This window comes from Labeo rohita, chromosome 24 (assembly GCF_022985175.1).
Source record: "Labeo rohita strain BAU-BD-2019 chromosome 24, IGBB_LRoh.1.0, whole genome shotgun sequence".
Lineage (NCBI taxonomy): Eukaryota > Metazoa > Chordata > Actinopteri > Cypriniformes > Cyprinidae > Labeo > Labeo rohita.
The window spans coordinates 20,725,729-20,748,189 of NC_066892.1; the positions used below are offsets into that span (position 1 = coordinate 20,725,729).

At 36.4% G+C, this 22,461-nt stretch overlaps 1 protein-coding gene across 1 annotated transcript in view; it reads right to left on the bottom strand.

The window, feature by feature from the left end:
• The window catches only part of fam49bb (family with sequence similarity 49 member Bb), a 64,629-nt gene that overhangs the window by 4,014 nt on the left and 38,154 nt on the right, over positions 1-22,461 (bottom strand). Inside the window, exons 3-6 of the mRNA XM_051098011.1 lie at positions 22,165-22,247; positions 19,101-19,222; positions 18,319-18,424; positions 4,520-4,659 (exon numbers count right to left, since the gene is read on the bottom strand). Coding sequence (XP_050953968.1) covers positions 4,520-4,659; positions 18,319-18,424; positions 19,101-19,222; positions 22,165-22,237 — 441 coding nt within the window. The 5' untranslated portion in view covers positions 22,238-22,247. The remainder of the gene's footprint in view (positions 1-4,519; positions 4,660-18,318; positions 18,425-19,100; positions 19,223-22,164; positions 22,248-22,461) is intronic.

Below are 22,461 nucleotides of genomic sequence, written 5' to 3' on the forward strand. Positions count from 1 at the left end.
CACATTAAATTGATCAAAAGTGATAAATGTTGTTCTCTTCAAACTCTATCAAAGAATACTAAAAGAAAAATAAATAATAAAAAAAAAAAAAATCACGGCTTTCACAAAAAAATATAAAGCAGCACATTTTCAACACCAAAACAGCATATTAGAATGATTTCAGAAGGATCATGTAATACTGAAGATTGGAGTAATGGGTACAGTCCTCTTTTAAATATTTTCCATATCTCCTTCACAAACCTTACTTGTTGTGGGTGACTGCCAGACCATTGCTTTGCAGTTTTTAAAATGTTCATATTGGTTTTTAACTGTATAGTTGCTGGGGCATTGCCATGTTGCTATACTGTAGGTTACTTACTAGCCACCAAGTAGCTTTCAGGCCTCTAAATGTGGTTTAATTTAAGTCTATGAGACTATTATCGCCTGTCAGGCGGAAATCGTAAGTCTGATCCCTTAGAAAAGTAAAAGCACACCTCTCAAAGTTACATAATGAAGCTTAATACTCAAAGTTATGGCTTTTTAAACAACCCGTAACTCTAAGTATGAACAATAGTAGCAGTGATGCTTGCATTAACAAGAACCATTAATAAAAATAAATTGTGTATGCAAAGGTGTTTCAAAGGGAGGCAAATCTCCAGGTAATTGCTGGTGTGACAGGACTGAAGTAGACAAATACAGTCTGGTAGCCTAGAAGTCAAAGAACACTTATAGAATTAGATAAAGCTTTACATAAACGACTACCAGTTCCTTTAGGTAATCAGAGCAATCTTTATCTGCCAGGACTGAGACTGCCTGAGACCCATACATCCCCTATAGAAGTACTGTTTAAACCCCAAGCGCACCGCAAAAGATTTGCAGCTTGTGACAGATGGATAAATATACTTTAATGAAGAGTCATGTTCAATTTATGGTTCAGTGACAAATTCAGTGAAAAAGGAGGGGGTGCACGTCAACATAACAGCGGAGACGGGTTAGAGGACAAAGGTCAGGGAGAAGAATGAACTCTTTAGGACTTGCAAGAGCAGAGGTCAACTATAATTATCCCAAATGCTCAGTGAATTTTGAAGAGGGATAGTAATTATAAAAATATTAGTATTATATTTGACACATCAGGTTTTTATGGCTCAGAGTTTGATACAGGAAAATATGGACCTCACTCGAAGAGGAAAAAATACCTCAGTTTTATTCGAAGGCTCAAAATGAGTTGTTGCTAATATTTATACAGTATGACCAAAAATGAAATAATTCTCTGATAGCTTGTAATGTAGATCTTTACAACAGTACAGCAGATTACTTACATTAAATAAAAATAAGCTGCACAATTAAAGATGAATTAAAAAATGATAATAATATTCAAGTAAAACTAAGCTGCTTCAGTCCGATGTTTATCTTTAAATATTACTAATAATATAAGTTATTCTTATGTGTCATTAAATTTTTCACAGCCCAAAAAAAAAAAAAAAAAAAAAAAAAAAAAACACATGTAGCTCAGCCTGAAGGTTGACATGTTCAGAATTATAGAAATTAATGCATCAAATGATATAGTAGGCTTTATAGGATTAATGATGGTTACAAGAATAACAAATCAAAATAGTATCCTCAAATGACATCCTTGTCAACAAAACTAATGCAGTGCTGGTTTTCAGTCGATTTACTGTCAGACCAGACAGCCCATCCTATCCCTGCAGCGTACGGCATTACGGCATTGGCGGGCTGAAGTAGGTCACTGCGCCAAGCTGAGAGGAGGGCATGGTTGGATGGAGGTTGGCATGCCACCTTACACCCCCTACCTTCTCGCATTTAGCAACCCCATCTGGGGAGGGCTCTTTAATTGGGACATCCCAGCTCCGTGCCGCAGGGCGTTGGGGTGTATGTGAATGTTTGCATTAGAAAGAGCAGGACAGAAAGGCGCTAGTGTTAGTGCTGAGACGAATAAGAAAACGGCTAGACGAAACATTATTTGATTTCTTTGGACACATAACCCGAGACAAATGAGGTAGTTCACTGTTCAGTCATTTAGGGTTGTTTGAGTGTCTGAGGTTCTGACATGGTCAGAGGAGTGTGTAAAAGTACACTATAGCTCAGCATGCTGCTGTCTTGACATATACAATTTGTCTGTTTTGCATTATTAATTTGATGTAAAAGAAACAGCAGGTGTTTAAGCTGAGAGTAAGAGGATGAGGAAAGTGACAGATCAAAAGCTAATTTTCGTGTGATCTTAAATGTCGAGAAAGGATTGGCAAGCACCTGGGGCAGCAAAAACTGACTCATGCAATTGGAAAGCAATTATTTTCTCATTAGCTGGTTTCTAATCACAATTAGCATGTCATTAGAGAGAAGTGGAAGCTTGTTAAGGCATCACATTCTGGTCAGTCTCATCAATCGCATGGTAATGTGTAACAGCAGGATGCATGTTAAAATTCTGCTGACTTACATGGTGAGCTCATCTTTTAACCATGAATTTTGACAACAGAACATTAATGAATGATTTCTACTCATGGACCTCATATTTTATATAAAGAAAAAGCATGTTTTAGAATCATTAGATTGTTTTAAATTAAGAATGTATATTATTAAATTAAGTTTACTTATATTCTCATTAGAGATTCTCATTAAATCCTCAAAACTGTACATTTTTTTTGTTGTGTCACGTTATGCTATGTTGCAGGCCTTGTGTTAAACTGGCTTTTTTTTTCCCCCCTCACATCAATCTACACTCTATACACCATAATGACAAAGCACAAAACAGGTTTGTAACTTTGCAAATTTATTAGAAATAAAAAACTGAAACGATTCCATTGCATAAGTATTCATACCCTTTTCTTGGCCACTTGAAATTTAGCTCAGGAGCACTCATATTGCTTGAACATGTTCGAGTTAAACTGTGGCAAATTCATTTGAATGAGGTATACAGTTGAAAATGTATATTGTATATGTATATAATGTATATGTAGAGCAAAAACCAAGCCCTGAGGTCAAAATAACTGCCTGTAGCAGAAAAAGGCTTGTGTCAAGGCACAGATCTGGGAAAGATAAAATTCTGCTGTATGAAGGTTCACAGAAGCATGTAGCCTTCATTATCTATAATGGAAGGCGCTTGGAACAACTAGGACTCTTCCTAGAGCTGGCCTCCTGGCCAAACTGAGCAATTGATGGGGAAGGGGCTTGGTTATACTGGTGACCAAGAAGCTGATGGTCACTTGAGTTGAGCTCCATGATCATATATGCAGATGGAAGAAACTTACAGAAGGACAAACATTACTGCAACACTCCACCAATTCGGTCTCTATGGCGGTGTGGCCAAACTCAATCCTCTCCTGAAGACACATGAAAACCCACTTGGAGTTTGCAAAAAAAACACCTAAAGGACCCTCTGACTGTGAGAAACCAGATTCTCTGGGTCTGATGAACCTCCAAGCATCATGTCTGAAGGAAACCAAGCACTGCTCAACACCTGCAGAGTACCATCCCAAAAGTAAAGTGTGGTGGTAGCAGCCTCAGAGTAGAAGGCAAGCTCAATGCACCAAAATATTGAGATAGCCTTAATGAAAACCCAGTCAAGAGCATTCAGAACCTCAGACTGGGCAGAAGGTTCATCTTCCAACAGGACAATGATCCTAAGCACAAAAGAGTGGCTTATAGATAACTCTGTGAATGGCCTTGAGTGGCCCAGCCAGAGCCTTTGCTTGAACACAATCAAATATTTCTGGAGAAACTTGAAAATGTCTGCCAGCCCCCATCCAAACTGACAGAGCTTGAGAGGTGAAGAGGTGAGGTGAAGAACGGCAGATAACTGTCAAATGCAGATGTGCAAAGCTTGTCACATCATACCCAAAAAGACTTGAGGCTGTAAAGGTGCTTTAGCTAAGTGCTGAGTTAAGGGTATGAATACTTACGCAATGTACTTATTTCAGTGTTTTATTTTTAATAAATTCACAAAGTTGTCACAAATTTGTTTTTTGCCTTGTCGTTATGGTGTATGGAGTGTAAATTGATGTGATAAAGTAATTTAAAACAACATAGTGCTGCAAAATAACAAAACGAAAAAAAACTAAATGAATGAATACTTCCGCAACGCACTCTAAATACTAAAAATGTTAATGATTCAACAACAAGGCTTAATGGCTTAATTTTCTTTAAACAGAAGCTAATTTTTTTTTCTTATTATAGGACTCAAACATGTTTTTGGCAGGTTTCGTGAGATTCAAACAAATGACTTTTGCCCTGTATTGTGTCAGCTCCACAGCATCAGTACACATCCAATGCTAAATAAACATTTAAATAAACAAGAATTTTAAATGCAAATTGATTCAACGGCTGACTCACTGAAAATAAACAGGATAAACCTGTATCATGTATAATGGTTTTTCATTTATGCAAAGATTCCAACCAAAAAAGGAAAAAAAAAAACAACAACAACAACAACAAAACACAAATAATAATAATAATAATAAAAACATTACCATCACGTGAACGAAGGCATTTTTATTGAGGTATAATATTAAGGATTGGTCCTCACCTTGAGCTCATCAAAGCGCAGTGTGAAGTGCAGGATCTCAGCGAATTGTTTGGCAAGGGCTTGCTCTCTCTCCAGATGCTGTGTGGGGTCATCGTATGTCTCACAAGTAAGTGCTCTCAATAGACTATGCAGTGCTGCTTCTGTAGAGTCACACAATAATCAATTAGGGGCAATTAGGTTCACATTAAGTGCAACAGATTGTATAACAATTATATATTTTTTTTACCAGTTATACACAACCCTCAACTGATAATAACAAGAATATCAATTACTATACCTTGTTAATGTATAGTTGTTTTCAACTAAATGTTGTATAAAACAGCCCATGTAAAAACATATGGGTAACACTTTACAATAAAGTTCATTAGTGAACTACTTTAGTTAACATAAATTAAAAATGAACAATACTTCAACAGCATTTATTAATCTTAGTTAATCTGAACATTTACTAATGCATTATTAAAATTAAAAGTTGTGCTTATTAACATTAGTTAATGCACTGTGAATTAACATTAACCCTAACCCTAACCCTAACCCTAACCCTAATCAACAACTGTATTTTCTTTAACTACCATTAACAAAGATTAAATACCGTAATAAATGTATAGTTCTTTTGTGGGAGTTAATACATTAAAATTAACTAAAGGAATCTGCTAAGTGTTACCAATATATGATCATATATTGTTTGTTTTAAACAATATACTGTTTGGATGCTGACATATTGATTCATACTGCCCACACACCAGGACAAAGAATCAATCCTTCCATCAAACAACATAAAACATCTGGTATCACACATGACCTAAAATTAACTAATAAATGTTTTTTAATGCATAATCTCAAACTATTTTTTCAGATACACAAACATACTCCAGGCACCACAATAGGCACACTCTTACATAAGGCCTAATCTGAAGTTTCTCAATGTTCTTTACTTACACACGGTGATGTCTTAAGCCTCAGCAGACAGCTCAATGACTTGAGAGTCTGTTTTTAACCCACAATTCTCATTCTCTCCATTGCTCTATTGAGGCAATACAGTACACAGCAGCATGTTAGAGTAATTATATTACATAAGAGTCAGCCCAGCAGCCATAAATGGATGAGGTACGGTATGATCTCAGTCTGGCCGCATCGACCCAATTTTTAATCCTGATCTCAATTACAAGTCTTAAAATATACATATAAACAAAACTAAACAGAGTTGCCTTTGAAGTGATTCATGTTTTGCTGTTGCTAGTATTACGAAATTGTACAAGAAACTCCTACTGCATGCTGAAAGAGAGCAAAAGGATGAAAAAAAAAAATGCAACGGTTGGGTGATGTGGCTTTAGATCCATATATCAACAACCGCTGATGAACTGAATTAAGTCTGAATTAAGTCTGCTCTGAGAGTTCAGACAATTTGAGGGTTATTCAGCTTTATTTTTATTGGCTCATTTGGAAATTGCAGTAATCAATCCTGTCTGAAGGTAAACAGAGGGTAGCTTTGTTTGTTAACTTTTATTCCCATATGGACTTGAGAAACCAGAGTTTTTTTAAGTTTTACATAGTCAAGCCAGTATAGTCATACAGACTGCTCTCCACATTGGAGTGGGAAAGGGAGGGAATTTTCAGGCTGGTGACTCAAGCTGCAGCAGTATGTAGAGTAAATTGAGCAGATTTGCCATACGGTAATGACCTCCATCTGCTTTAGTCAGCTTGGCAGGGCAGAGGAGCTGATTAAAAATGGCCATGGATGCATACTGTTCTCCTCCCAGTCAAAACAGAGCTTGAGACGAGCAGCTTTTAAGGGCGCATGCTGAGAATGGAGTGTGAGGCAAGGACGGCAGATCAGAGGAAAGCAGGGCAGGGCGAGGGAGTGTATGTCACATCTTATCACATAACAAGAAAGCAAGCGAGAAAAACAGAGATATGTAGGCAATGATAAAAATGACAAATATACACAGAGGAATAACAATAGTTTTGAGATAAACCAGTAAAACTAAACTGAACTGAACAGTGACCAACTATATTCAAAAATAATTATAATAAACGTATAATAAAAAAAAATGAAAGCATTAAATAGAAATTGTAGATATTCATGGACTTATTTCTTTAATATGATTTTGTTGTGAATTGATTATGAATCCTGACAACCTGCTCTGCAAGTCTGTCCTTGTCTTGAGACTCGGACATACTCATCTAAACACAGCAGCATGCTTCTTTCATGCTGTTAATACAATTATAACACCACTGACACCCAAAGGCTTAAACTTTGACCTTAATATGCAAAGATAGGTTCATCGTCAGACAAAAGCACTACATGCCAAGTGATCAGTGTAGTTAAGCGAAGCATGTCAGGCATGAGAGCTTGCGCCAAAAGCCGGTTTAATGTTCTGGAGCGGAAAGCGCGGGAAAGCAAGATGACCCAGTTTGGCAAGTTACATAACATATGGCAGACGCCTGGCGAGGGCCTGCACTCAGTGACTACAAGTTCAGAAGCCATTACATGGATTTAAATGCATGGTTTTAAAGGCTTCAGGGCAAGACCACCAAAAACCTTGGTCTTTTTGGGTTGCTAACATTCCTGAGTTTTGATGGGTAAAACAGCTACTATTAAGGAAGCCATATGATCTGAAGTATTTGATATCATGGCCATTTTTCTCTATGCATATCAGAGGTTTGTAACATTTATGGCATCCGTCAGCTAGTGTGTTACCCCAACCATGGTGCAAGCAGCGATTAGAGGAGGACCAGCTGTGGTACTTCCCTGGGGCTGCGAAGGTGGGCAGTGTGCTTTTCACATAGTAAATTTAGGAGGAATATGTCAAAGTTTTATATGTGCCAAACTTTGCTGCTGCCAGTTGGTGGCGCAGATGCCTATAACTGAATATTAGCATTTAGATGTGTTCAGGCCAGCGCTTTTGTCAAACTGAAGTTTGGTGCAGATTGAACATGGCATGCTTGAGTTAGTATAAAAAAATGACATATCCTGCTTCCAACAGGTGGCGCTATGATAATAACTGAATATTGGCCTCTAGATGTGTTCAGGCCAGGACTCTTATCGAACGTGTGAAGTTTGGGGCAGATCGGACATTGTATGACTGAGTTATAACAGCTTCTATACCCATGGTGAAACATCGAACTTTGTCTGCCGCCACGGACACGCCCTCCTACGAAAACTCAAGATCTTCACAATTTAACATTGCAAAGGCCTTTAGAGTAGACATATGAATTTGGTGTTGATCTGAATAAATCTGTAGGAGGAGTTCATTACAGAGTACAACATGTCACTTCCTGTTGTCAGTAGGTGGCGCTATGATTAAAAGTGAATATGAGCATGGGCATGTGTTCAGGACCAGACTCTTATCAAACATGTGAAGTTTGGGGCAGATCAGACATTGTATGGCTGAGTTATAACAACTTCCTTTTTCATGGCGAATCATCGAAATTTGACAGGCCGCCACGGACACGCCCTCCAACGAAAACTCTAGATCTTCGCAATTTAACGTCACAAAGGGCTTTAGATTAGACTGACCAAATTTGGTGTTGATCCGAATAAATCTCTAGGAGGAGTTCGTTTTAATATGACGCCTGGAAATGGCAAAAATGACACAAAATTTGCTGAGAAAATGAAAAATAACCGACTTCCTGTTGGGTTTTGGGTTTTGCTCCAAGAGACTTTTTTGTGGGTATTGGTGTGTTACATGTGTATACCAACTTTCATACATGTACTTGAAATGTAGCAGGAGGGGCACTTCATTGAACTTGAATAGGTGGCGCTGTCGAGCCATTTTGCCACACCCACTTCTGGAACCTATATCAGACGTAAATTTTCGCCAGGTCTGATGTGTGTGCAAAGTTTCATGACTTTTCGGGCATGTTTAGGCCCTCAAAAATGCGATTCATTTTGGAGAAGAAGAAGAATAAAAATAATAATAATAATTAAAGCTGCAAGCAGCGATGAAAGGGCCCTCGCACCCGGGCTCATTCACCGATCGCCGATCGGTGAATGGTGGGCACTATGCTTTTCACATAGTAAATTTAGGAGGAATATGTCAAAGTCATTTATATGTGCCAAACTTCCTGCTGCCAGCTGGTGGCGCTATGCCTATAACTGAATATTGGAATGTAGATGTGTTCAGGCCAGCACTTTTATCAAACATATGAAGTTTGGTGCAGATTGAACATAGTATGCTTGAGCTAGTGTAAGACATGACATATCCTGCTGCCAACAGGTGGCGCTATGATTATATCTGAATATTGGTCTTTAGATGTCTTCAGGCCAGTACTCTTACCAAACATGTGAAGTTTGGGGCAGATCAGACATTGCATGTTTAAGTTAGTGTAAAATAAGTCATTTCCTGTTGCCAGCAGGTGGCGCTATGATAATAACTGAATATTGGCCTCTAGATGTGTTCAGGCCAGGACTCTTATCAAACATGTGAAGTTTGGGGCAGATCGGACATTTTATGGCTGAGTTATAACAGCTTCTATTCCCATGGCGAAACATCGAACTTTGTCAGGCCGCCACGGACACGCCCTTCAACGAAAACTCAAGATCTTCACAATTTAACATGGCAAAGGCCTTTAGAGTAGACTGACCGAATTTGGTGTTGTTCTGAATAAATCTCTAGGAGGAGTTCTTACAGAGTAAAACATGTCACTTCCTGTTGCCAGTAGGTGGCGCTATGACTAAAACTGAATATGACTATGGGCATGTGTTCAGGACAGGACTCTTATCAAACATGTGAAGTTTGGGGCAGATCAGACATTGTATGGCTGAGTTATAACAACTTCCTTTTTCATGGCGAATCATCGAAATTTGACAGGCCGCCACGGACACGCCCTCCAGTGAAAACTCTAGATCTTCGCAATTTAACGTCACAAAGGGCTTTAGATTAGACTGACCAAATTTGGTGTTGATCTGAATAAATCTCTAGGAGGAGTTCGTTTTAATACGACGCCTGGAAATGGCAAAAATGACACAAAATTTGCTGAGAAAATTAAAAATAACCGACTTCCTGTTGGGTTTTGGATTTTGCTCCAAGAGACTTTTTTGTAGGTATTGGTGTGTTACATGTGTGTACCAATTTTCATACATGTATGTGAAACGTAGCGGGAGGCGCACTCCGCTGAAAGTGTATAGGTGGCGCTATCGAGCCATTTTGCCACACCCACTTCTGAAACCCATATCAGACGTAAATTTTCGCCAGTTCTGATGTGTGTGCAAAGTTTCCTGACTTTTCGGGCATGTTTAGGCCCTCAAAAATGCGATTCATTTTGAGAAGAAGAAGAAAAATAATAATAATTAAAGCTGCAAGCAGCGATGAACGGGCCCTCGCACCCGGGCTCACCGCCGACCGGTGGCTTTAGGGAAACAGCGAACGGTGGGCACTATGCTTTTAACATAGTAAATTTAGGAGGAATATATCAAAGTCATTTAGATGTGCCAAACTTCATGCTGCCAGCTGGTGGCGCTATGCCTATAACTGAATATTGGCATGTAGACGTCTTCAGGTCAGCGCTTTTATCAAACATATGAAGTTTGGTGCAGATTGAACATGGTATGCTTGAGTTAGTGTAAGACAAGTCATTTCCTGTTGCCAGCTGGTGGCGCTATAATTGTAATGGAATATTGGCCTTTAGATGTGTTCAGGCCAGGACTCTTATCGAACATATGAAGTTTGGGGCAGATCGGACATTGTATGGCTGAGTTACAACAACTTCCTGTTTCATGGCATTAATAGGATGCATTAGCACTTAGAAAGTGTGTCTAGCATATTTAGCACAATATGGCATATTTTGCTGTGCTTTTAATAGACCATCACAGTGTTAAACATGTCACTTCCGGTTGCCAGCAGGTGGCGCTATGACTTTAACTGAATATGAGCATGTAGATATCTTCAGGCCAGGACTCTTATCAAACATGTGAAGTTTGGGGAAGATTGGACATTGTTTGCAGGAATTGCAACAACTTCCTGTTTCATGGCTTTAACAAGATGCTTTAGCACTTAGTAAGTGTTGCTAGCATGTTTGAGTGTGTTTTTAGCAAGTTTAGCACTCACTGGCTTATTTTTGTGTGTTGCTAATAGTGTATCACAGTGTTAAACATCACTTCCTGTTGACAGTAGGTGGCGCTATGACTATAATTGAATATTGTTATGTAAATGTGTTCAGACCAGGACTCTTATCAAACCTGTTAAGTTTGGGGCAGATTGGACATTGTATGCCTGAGTTACTGTAGCTTCCCGTTTCATTGCATTAATAACATGCTTTAGCACTTAGCTAAGTGTTGCTAACATGTTATAGCATGTTTCTAGCATGTTGCTACCCTATTTAACACTTGTTGATATTTCTAAAATGTTGCGTTCATTACAGAGTGCAACATCTCACTTCCTGTTGCCAGCAGGTGGAGCTATGACTATAACTGAATATGGGCATGGGCATGTGTTCAGGCCAGGACTCTTATCAAACATGTTAAGCTTGGGGCATATTGGATATTGTATGCCTGAGTTACAGTAACTTCCTGTTTCATTGTATTATTAGCATGCTTTAGCATTTTAGCTAAGTGTTGCTAGCATGCTTTACTATGTTTGTAGCATGTTGAATATTAAGTTTGGGTCAGATTGGACATTGTATGCATGAGTTACAGCAATTTGTCTTTGTATTAATAATATCATGCTTTAGCTCTTAGCTAAGTGTTGCTAGCATGTTTTAACATGATTCTAGCATGATCCTAGCCTATTTAAAACTTGCTAACGCTTTTTAATATGTTGCTAGGAGTCCGTAACACCGTTAAACATGTCACTTCCTGTTGTCAGGAGGTGGCGCTATAACTATAACTGAATATGGGCATGTATATATCTTCAGACCAGGACTCTTATCAAACATGTGAAGTTTGGGGCAGATTGGACATTGTTTACATGAATTACAACAACTTCCTGTTTTATGTCTTTAACAACATGCTTTAGCATTAAGTAAGTGTTGCTAGCATGTTTGAGTGTGTTTTTAACTACTTTAGCACTCAATGGCTTTTTAGTGTGTTGATAATAGTGTATCACAGTGTTAAACATGTCACTTCCTGTTGACAGTAGGTGGCGCTATGACTATAACTGAATATAGGCACGTAGTGTTCAGGCTAGAACTCTTATCAAACATATTAAGTTTGGGGCAGATTGGACATTGCATGCCTGAGTTACAGTAACTTCCCAACAAACATGAGACGTCCACCCGACGTGCAGATCACGTCTATATTGCGTCGGTCGGTCCAGGACCATATTTGTACTTCTACACGACGTGCAAATCCAGTACAGTATCTGGACGTCGGACTACGACGTCCCTTGGACGTAGATATGCAGTTCAAAATTTGAACGTCTATTAAGGGGTTTTCCTGGACGTCTGTATAACGTGCAGAACAGGTTCAGGAAATCGACTTAAGAACTTTTTATACAATTAAACATGACAAAGTTCTGACTTAAAAAAAATGTAAATATCATTTTTATAAAACATTTACGTGTTAAAACAGTGTAATATTTGTATAAAAACATCATGTCAGTAACATAATGCGGCCATTTAATTATTTTATTAATATTATTAATATTATTATTATTATTTTTTTTTTATGTGTAGTATTTTTCACTAGGACATTGACAGAAACAGCCGCTTACATCTATGTGTGTGTGATTAAGTTAAGTTAAAGTTTAAGTTAAATAGATGTAAAGAGATTTAAATATAATAGATAAATATATTTAAATATTGAATAATAATACAGAATATTAACACAATATTATTGTTTATTATATATTTTAATAATAATAATATATTTAATAAATACATTTAAATTTAATTTAATAAATAGATCTATATTTAAACGTGCGCTGGCGTGAGGGGCATTAACGTAGTGACGTAAACGTGATGGCGCAAGCAGCCGCGAAGACGGAAGATATTGATATTGTGTATTACCAAAGACTGAAGATATAACCACCACGATAGATCCGTCGTGTAATTTATTTAACTTTACGTTAAGGACACTTTATAAAGCCTACAGAGGATGGGACCCAAGTTGACCAACGAACAGCCTTTACAACGCAACGCTGCTATTTGGAAATTTAAACAGTAACGGTCTCTAACGGTCATCTGAGACACGGACGGGTGCTAAGCCGAAGGTAAGCGATATAAATGTACCTTTATTCGTCGTTTTGTCAATCTAATGTTAAATTTCACTTTAGATGTATTTTGTTCTGTGTTATGACGATTTCAAATTCAACTTTTTGTAAATTTTATATCTCCCTGTTGGTTAATTTGCGAGTAAAGTGGTCAGTGAAGTTACAGTCTGAGGTAAATTTATGTTGATCCCTTTTAATTGTCTAAATTAGTCACTAAAACACGTAACTTCACAATAATGTAAGATTTTCAAAACTTTATCTTGTGTTAAGTGTGTGTTCTTGTAGTAAAATAGACTTTCAGTAAATTCACTAAAGACTAAATATCAGTCTGGCAGTTTTTTCTGATCATATGTTTACCAAAGCGGTCATAATGAGCATTGTGAAGCTATATTTGTAGTTAAAATAATAATAATCGTTTATATTTCAATGTTGTTTTCAGGGCAGTTCATGAAGACGAGATGAGATGTTTTGTCAACCTGGACAGAAGTTTCACCTGCCACACCAGACTCTCTGCTGTATATGGAGGCCTGTGCACTAGCACATGGGTTTTTGGAGCCAGGGACCTCTTGCAGGGAAGAAGATTTTCCAAGGACCCCCTCATAAATATAACAGTGTTTAAGGCTAAAGTTAATGTGGATAGGAGTATAATGAACATAATATAATTGTTTTATTGGTGCAAATTGTCCCTATTTTATATGAACTGTTTAATAATACAGCACAATATAGGCCTAATTTACCATATTTTCCAGACTTTACACCAGGTCAGGAAAAAAACATGCATAAGTTGCATTGGTGTATAAGGCACATTTTAAAATAATAAATAAAACAAATGTTAATAAACTTAACAAACATTATAAACAATGTAAACATGTAATTTACTTTTCCAAATCATTTAAATTAATTGCCATTCAGAACAGATATATATATATATATATATATATATATATATATATATATATATTAGGGGTGTGATGAGACACTTATCCCACGAGACGACATGAGACTGGGTTCACGAGAACGAGACGAGAATTTTAAACTTTTCTTAAGAAATCCTCAATGATTAAAATATAGGGAAAATAGTCTTTTATTCAACTGAAAAAGACAAAATGCAAAAAACATTTAGGTGTATTTTGAACTTTATGAAATTAAACTTCCATTTTAATGGAATAATATGCAGTAATAAACAACATTTAAACAAGAGCTTCACGATTCTGGATAAATTGCAAATCCCACTTGTTTTTAATAAATTGGAGATCACGATTCTAGAGAAAAAAGATTGGAAAACTAAACAAAATAACAATTTACTAGTGGTTCTGACAAACTATTCACTGCTTAAGACTTTTAAAAACATATTATTTAAACAAAATAATAATAATAATAATAAAAACATTTAATGAAGGGAGTCAGTGTCTCACTTCATTAAGACTTGTTTGACTATTGAAATTTCCTGAATGAATGATTCAATGACATACTTTTTTAAATGGGCAATTGTCGCCACCTCCTGGCGGAAGAGGTTAAGCGTTACTATACATACAAGATAGTTTCGTTTTAATCGCTACTGTAGAAAATAAGTGTTTATACCCTAACTATAAACTTTAATCCCAGTACTTCTGTTACTCAAATGTCTGTTACACAGCAATAATGATTATAATGTGGTTGAAAAGATTGTTTGTGTTGTTCTTTCTGCGTTCACATTTACCCTCTGATTCATTAACATGGGCATCGACAAAACGAGCCATTCATTACAAGCAATATTTATTTTAAATTAAGCCTATCACAAACTTATTTAATATGATACTGAAACTGCTAAACTATTTTTTTAGTATGTACAGAAGGTTTTAAACTTCTCGTGTCAGAATTAGACGTTTTTTTCCCCCTCAGTTCAGCTCCAACAGGTGAACATAATGTATGTTTTGTATGTTATTTGTTACAGTTGTTATCCACTGAAAATACGTCCACAGTGACCAGATCTAAACTAAATTTTAACCTTCTAGAGACGTCCTGTGAACGTCACTATTGGACGTCCAGAAGACGTCATAAAAAACGTTGTAAAAACTTTCATTCTGGCTCTTCAGGGGACGTCATTTCAACGTCCGACAAAGACGTTGAAATGACGTCGTTTGGACGTACTTTTACTCATTCATTACAATTAATATTTATTTTAAGTTAAAATTTAAATGTTTTCATGGTTTTTGTACACTGTGTCTGTAAGTTTATTTACAAGTACAAATAAAAAAAATATAATAAAATAAACATGATTTTTACTTGAATGCAGCCTAAGAGTGTATATATTATGTCCAGAAACAGTATAAATGACATCTAAATGAGACTGCAGTTGACCTTCTAAGACGTTGAAAATACGTCCATAATGACCAGATCTGAACTAAATTTTAACCTTCTAGAGACGTCCTGTGAACGTCACTATTGGACGTCCAGAAGACGTCATGAAAAGACGTTGTAAAAACTTTCATTCTGGCTCTTCAGGGGACGTCATTTCAACGTCCGACAAAGACGTTGAAATGACGTCGTTTGGACGTACTTTTGCTCAGTGGGTTCCTGTTTCATTGCATTAAGAGCATGCTTTAGCATTTAGCTAAGTGTCGCTAACATGTTTTAGCATGTTTCTAGCATGTTGCTACCCTATTTAACACGTGTTGATATTTTTAAAATGTTGCTAGGCATCCACAACAGTATTAAACATGTGACTTCCTGTTGCCAGCAGGTGGCGCTATGACTATAACTGAATACGGGCATGGGCATGTGTTCAGTCCAGGACTCTTATCAAACATGTCAAGTTTGGGGCAGATTGGACATTGTATGCCCGAGTTAAAGTAACTTCCTGTTTTATAGTATTATTAGCATGCTTTAGCATATTAGCTAAGTGTTGTTAGCATGCTTTACTATGTTCGTAGCATGTTGAATATTAAATTTGGGTCAGATTGGACATTGTGTGCATGAGTTACAGCAATTTTCTTTTTCTTTGTATTAATAGCATGCATTAGCTCTTAGCTAAGTGTTGCTAGCATGTTGTAGCATGACTGTAGCATGTTGCTAGCCTATTTAAAACTTGCTAATGCTTTTTAATATGTTGCTAGGAGTCCGTAACAGTGTTAAACATGTCACTTCCTGTTGTCATCAGGTGGCGCTATGACTATAACTGAATATGGGCACTGACATGTGTTCAGGACCAGACTCTTATCACACCTGTGAAGTTTGAGGCAGATCGGACATTGTTTGCCTGAGTTACAGCCACTTCCTTTTTCATGGCGACACGTCAAATTTTGTCAGGCCGCCACGGACACGCCCCTCGACGAAAACTCAAAAGCTTCGCAATTTAACATCGCAAGGGCCTTATGATAACACTCAGCAAATTTGAAGATGATCGGATAAAAACTGTAGGAGGAGTTCGTTAAAGTACGAGGCCTGAAAATGGCAAAAACTGCACAAAAATCGTACAGGAAATTCGATATAACGGACTTCCTGTTGGGTTTAGGATGTTGTACCAGGAGACTTTTTTGTAGGTATTGGTGTGCTACACCTGTGTACCGAGTTTCGTACATGTACGTGAAACGCAGCTCGAGGCGCACTCCGTTGAAATTTTATAGGTGGCGCTATCGAGCCATTTTGCCACACCCACTTCTGAAAACCATATCAGATGTAAATTTTCACCAGGACTGATGCGTGTGCAAAGTTTCATGAGTTTTCGAGCATGTTTAGGCCCTCAAAAAGACTTTTTACTTTGGAGAAGAAGAAGAAGAAGAAGAAGAAGAAGAAGAAGAAGAAGAATAAACAGAGCAATTCCAATAGGGTCCTCGCACTGCAGTGCTCGGGCCCTAATAATAATAATAATAATAATAATAATAATAATAATAATAATAATAAACGGAGCAATTCCAAGAGGGTCCTCGCACCACCGGTGCTCGGGCCCTAATTAGCAAAGCACAAAGAGTATGATTTTATTAAACTGGCCCACTTTGCATCTCTCCACTTGCTTCTTATAATGCAGCATGCATCAACCATCTTCCCAAACTTACTATAAGCACTTATAAATCAGCTATTGACAACAAAAGAGAAGCTTTAAGACTTCCTGCAGTTTCCTGCCAAAATAAAAGCCTGATGGTTGAACATTTGAAAATGAGAAAATTAAGACTGCCATGTATATTACTATAAAATTATAATTTTTTTGTCATGTTGATTTGTAACCACAATATTTTTAGCCAAATTGTGTAGCCTTTCAAACAAGCACTTTAATGTTCATCGTTAATACTTTACATGCTGTCAGTCGATTCAAAATTTTAATCTAACTACATGTTAGATGTTAGATGTTTTGATTAATTAATTTAATTATTTGCAAAATATGCTTGACTGTTAAAATACCCACTACTAGCTATTTTTGTGTTAAATGTGAAAGTATCAAGTCGACATTACAAATTGTAGCTTTAGAAATAAATATTTTGAATTTATTACAAAAACATTTAGGCTGCAATGTAACTATGGAACATAAAAGAAGATAATCAGGGAAACATCTCAGTACTTTTTGTTCATACAGTGAAAGTCACTGGTAAACAAAACAGCTTTGTTACCAAAAGTCTTCAAAATACCTTCTTTCATGTTGCACAAAAGAAAGGTTTGAAACGACATGAGGGTGAGTAAATGATGACAGAACTGATTTTTTTGGGGTGAACTATCCCTTTAATGTTTTTATGTTTATTCTTTTTCTTCTTATTTTTTTTTTTTTAAATGAACGAAATGATACTCTAAATAATAAACTAAATCTGCCAGCAGGTGGCAGTAAATGTCTTTATGAGTCATTCAATCATTCATTCGATTTGTTCAAAGGGTTGATTCCTTCAGGAATAAAGTAAATGGCTCTCTTTATGAATGCCCTTTTAAATCATTGGCTCACACTATTCATTCAAAACGCAGACTCATTCAGAAAATCAACACAGCTGTGCTGCTCAGAGATGCACAACAATTCTGCTATGGCTACAAAAGTAAAATGTTCTAAAAAAAACATAATATTGTGTTTAAAATATTGTTTTTATTTACTGAACTATTGTATAAAATCACATTTAAACTTGTGATAGATCGGGACAAAATCAGCACTCGTGTCATATTGCTCTTGCTTCCTATGTGATATCGTGTGATATGTGATATATATAAATACATAACAAAACATGGGTCATTTTTTGCACCAATATCTTGAATTTTAGGGCATAACTGCATTTGTGGAGTTGTTGTGCTGCATCATATTTGTCAACAGTAAACAGTATAAAATATAAGACAACGTCTGGGGGCGGGGCCAGTGTGTTATAACAGGGTTATAATATTTAAATCACGTTATTTTTTCATAACTAATTTATTAAGTTAACGTGTTAAACTGACAGCCCTACTTTACATATTAAAATCGCAATCACAATTTATATCACAATTTGATTTTTTCCCCTAAATTGTGCAGCTCCACCTGTATGAATTGTTTTTTTTCTTCCACAGAGCAGTGTGGACATTCTGATAAACATATCCTTAGAAAAATGCCATAGAAAAATCATTCAGGTTTGGAATACCATCAAGGTGAGTAAATTATGCCAAAATGTTCATTTAAAAGGTTTCTGCATAACTACTACTGCTATGAAAAAGAGGCTAATGTACCTAATCTCTGTGAAAATTCGTAGAACGTCTTGAGTTTGCCTACTAGTGGCACCACAGCAGCCCACGCCTGGTCTTGTAATACCTCGTCATTAGGGTTCTGGATTGCCTGAAAAAACAAACACAGCATCTTAATAATACAACATCTGGCGAGTTATAAACAATGTTCCCACAAGTCTAAATGGAACATATTATTTTATGAGGTTGTGTTAGAATTATGTATGTGAAATGAGGTTTTTAAATGATGTGCTCATGAGGGTGGCAATTTGAGGATGTAAATGATGTCAAATCCAAGCACACAAGAGGTTTGAAGGTTTTTTTTTTTTTCATTATGTTTTTCCATTATGACACTGAGTAGAACATTTAGTGAATGTTTTCTCTCTCTACCTCAGTGTGCTTTTGAATTTCCAAATACATGAGGCTCATTAAAATAATTACTGAGTGTGCTGACATAAAAAAAAGGAATGCACCACGCTCTTTTGAGCGAATTAGAAAAAAGAAATAAAAGAAACATTCACTTTCATTCTGCAGAAGACGCCAGTCCATGGCAACTGTATCTGTATAGCAACAGTATCCGTGGCAACAAGAGTATCAATCACACTGACACTCACTCATACCGAGGCGTGATTGAGCAGAACAGAAAATTTCAAAACCACACAAACATGCTGTGAGACATTTTAGAGCCACCAATATTATTCCTTCAACTCATTTTTGTGTGGAATTACGTACGTACTGTAAGGAGACAATGTACATCAGCAGATCTCTGTTATCTTGACCTCTGTTACCTCTCGTATCTCTTGTCCCGCGCCTTTATATGCCTGTAGCTCGTCAAGTATTCCCAGTGCATCCTTCAGGACCACATCCACTTCTTCCCACGTTTCCCGCTCTGCTTCTGTTGGCTGGGCATCTGGAGGCAGGGAGAGAGAGAGAGAGAAAAAAAAGGGAATAAATGGAGTAGATTTCAAGGTCTTTAATCAAAAGGTCTTTCAAGGTCACATTTAGTCAGTGACTGACACATCAAAAGCGAATATACTGAATGTACGCAACTCATGAAGACGAATTAGACCTTTACACATTAGAGAATGAGGCAAGATTAAAATTAAGGAAAGAACAAAGAAAACAGAGTATATGATGGCACTTTGTACACTATATTTAATGCTGAGTGTGTGTTGATACTATGGGCAAATTCCACTATTACTATAGAACAGTGAGTACTCTGAAGGAAGAGTATTACTGTAAAAGTTCTCTTTTGAACTTTATGAAAATACAGAAAAAATGCATTATGGTTTCTACAGAAATATTAAGCAGCACAACTTTTCTTTAACATCCATAATAATAATAAATGTTTGAGCATATAATCATTCAAGGATCATGTGAAACTGTGAAAATTTAGCTATGCCATCTTGAAAATAAATTACACAATAAATTATAATAAAACAGAAAGCAGTCATTTTAAATTGTTATATTATTTCACAATATTACTTATTATTTATAAAATATTACTTAATGAAATTTTGATCAAATAAATGTAGCCTTGATTAAAAAAAAAAAAAAAAACAACAATCACAAACTAAATTCCATTTTATTTTGTTCTAAAGTAAAATTCAGTAGTAAAATTAATGTTTATGGCTAACGGCTGGGGCAATTAAATGTTTGTGTTAAACATTACTTTGTGTATTTTATTAAAAATGTATTTCAATTTGTAAAAACCATTGCATTTTTTAAATAAAAAATAAATAAATTGCCACACAATTTAATATAAACCACATAATATAAACAATAAACATGATAAAAAATTAGATAATTGAAGTGACCAGTGTATGTAGACTTTACTGGCTTTACTAATTACTTTCATTATGTAATTTGGTTGCTCATATTCATTTGGACTGACTCTACAAGTAGCGTTTGTACACTATAGTTGGGACCCTGTGAAATCCATTTTATTTTTTCCCAAATTCTGTTTAATTTTTTTCCAAATTCCATTTTTTCCATTAAAATTTTTCTGGATTAGTTTTTTCTTCCTATTTTAATTTTTCCGGACTCCTTTTTTAATGGATTAATTACATTTTATTAAGCATGAAACTTATACAATTCAACATCAATTTGTTGAAAGCTTAACAAAAATGACATGTTTAGGGTCCTATGAAATGTTCTTTTTTTCTCACCTTATGTTTTATTGTTACCAAATTCTTGGTTTTGGCATGTCTTTTTAAATGCATAAAAACAACATTTATTCATTCTTAATAATATGATTTTTTTTTTTTCTTTCCTTCCTTTTTCCCCTTGTGTTGTGCATTTAATTTTTTCTGGTTATCAAATTAAGGCATTCAATATTAATTTAATTTATCTTTTAATTAATGAAATTAAACATTTTATTTTTGGCAAACAAAGGGGATTTACTATTAATACATTTCTGGCACAATGCCTTCAAGTTAAACTGAACTTTTGACGGGTTGCCATGAATACCTTTACATTTCTGTGTATATGATATGATGCAAGGTTTACTCAAATGAACCAGTAAAATGCTCAGGAAGTGACTCTCAGAGCAGTTTTGGAGATGCTGTTCATGTATTTATGTCCTCATTTAGTAGGACGACAGATGCTAAAAATCACTGCACAAGCATCATACACGCTTCAGTAGTGTGTAGTAAACAAAACTGCGTATTTGCGTCATTCATTCACAAAAGATGCAGTATTCATATATCACTTGATTTACATGTAATGATCTACTTTTGATTAATTCATCCAAACTTTAACAAATTCGGTGACATTCCGCGTTAAACAGTTAAAATTCGTTTTTTATTACTGGATTGCAAGATTCCGTCTGCGTTTTTCACATCACGGAAATCATAGGGCCCTAACTACAGTTTGGACTTGGAACTTGAACTTTGGATATACACAGTCCAAACTTGACATTGATATCAGCTGAATGTTGTGCAATTTTGCTAAACATCTCCATTTGTGTTCGGAAACTGGTTTGGATTGACATAAGAGTGATCAAATGATGACAGAATTCAAATTTTGAGGTAATTTACTCACTGAGGATCTTAGAGAGTATTTGAGTCAAACCTCCACAGCTGAGCCTGATTCACATATTTAAATGGCAAAGCGTGGAATTTTAAATGGTGGAAACTTTAGGCCCACATCTAAAGTGAAACCTCAATGAGACATTGGCAGCTGTTAAGTACAGCTGAGTTCAAATGCAGTTTAAGAAATTAAGGGCCTCCTCCTTTCACACCAAGCATTTAGATGCCACACAGTAAGAGTGCAATGATCTCTCAGCTTTTTTTATCTTTGTATGTTTTCGACTAATATAGTAGGTCCTGTTCCAGTCCTCTGTCTCTTGTAGTCTTTCTCACTCCTGCAGTCTTACATAACCCCTGAGCACTAGTTGAACACTATAGGAATTTTTCTTATATGCATCCAACTGATGAGCCAGGAATGAGTCAATGGTTTCGAGGTGACTCCATATCCCCCCCTGTCTTTCTTCAAAGGAACAGCTAAGTGACTAAAAATGGAGACAAACATGGTAGGATGGAAATGTTCTGTGGGCAAGGGTAATAAAAGCCAGGAAACTCTTATTTTCCACTGTCTTCTTTTCTTTGGTTCATTCACCTTTCTTTGCTTTGGAGGGTTTTTTGGTCCAAACAAATGAGATGGTAGCAGATTGTGTGTGGTTCATGTACTAGTCTCCAGGGTAAAGGAGTTTAAGATAGTATCAAGACCTAAATGGGAACTGCCATTTTTTACAAGTTGACCGGGTAATAACCTTTGAGGGAAGCTTTGAGAATGAAGGACTTTTTACAGCTAGTAAATTAAAAAAAAGTTGATGGTGGAGAAATATCTCACTTTCAAAATCGAGGAAGAAGTTGGGCTCTTGTTCAAGATCTGTGCATGTCAAAACTTTAAGGAGGTTCCCCATGACAACGTACCTAAAGGGAAAAAAGAAAGACAGAGTTAAGTGACATATTTTGAACAGAAATCTTGATTCTAGGGGTCACTTCCAGGTGGGGCAACACTTAGGAGCCCTACTTTAATTCCATCATGGCACTAATCTCCCCTATTATCAGTCAAGTAACTATCGCCCTTCTAACCACCAGTCGACGCTCCTTCCCTTTACCCCACAGCTTCCACTCTCCAGACACA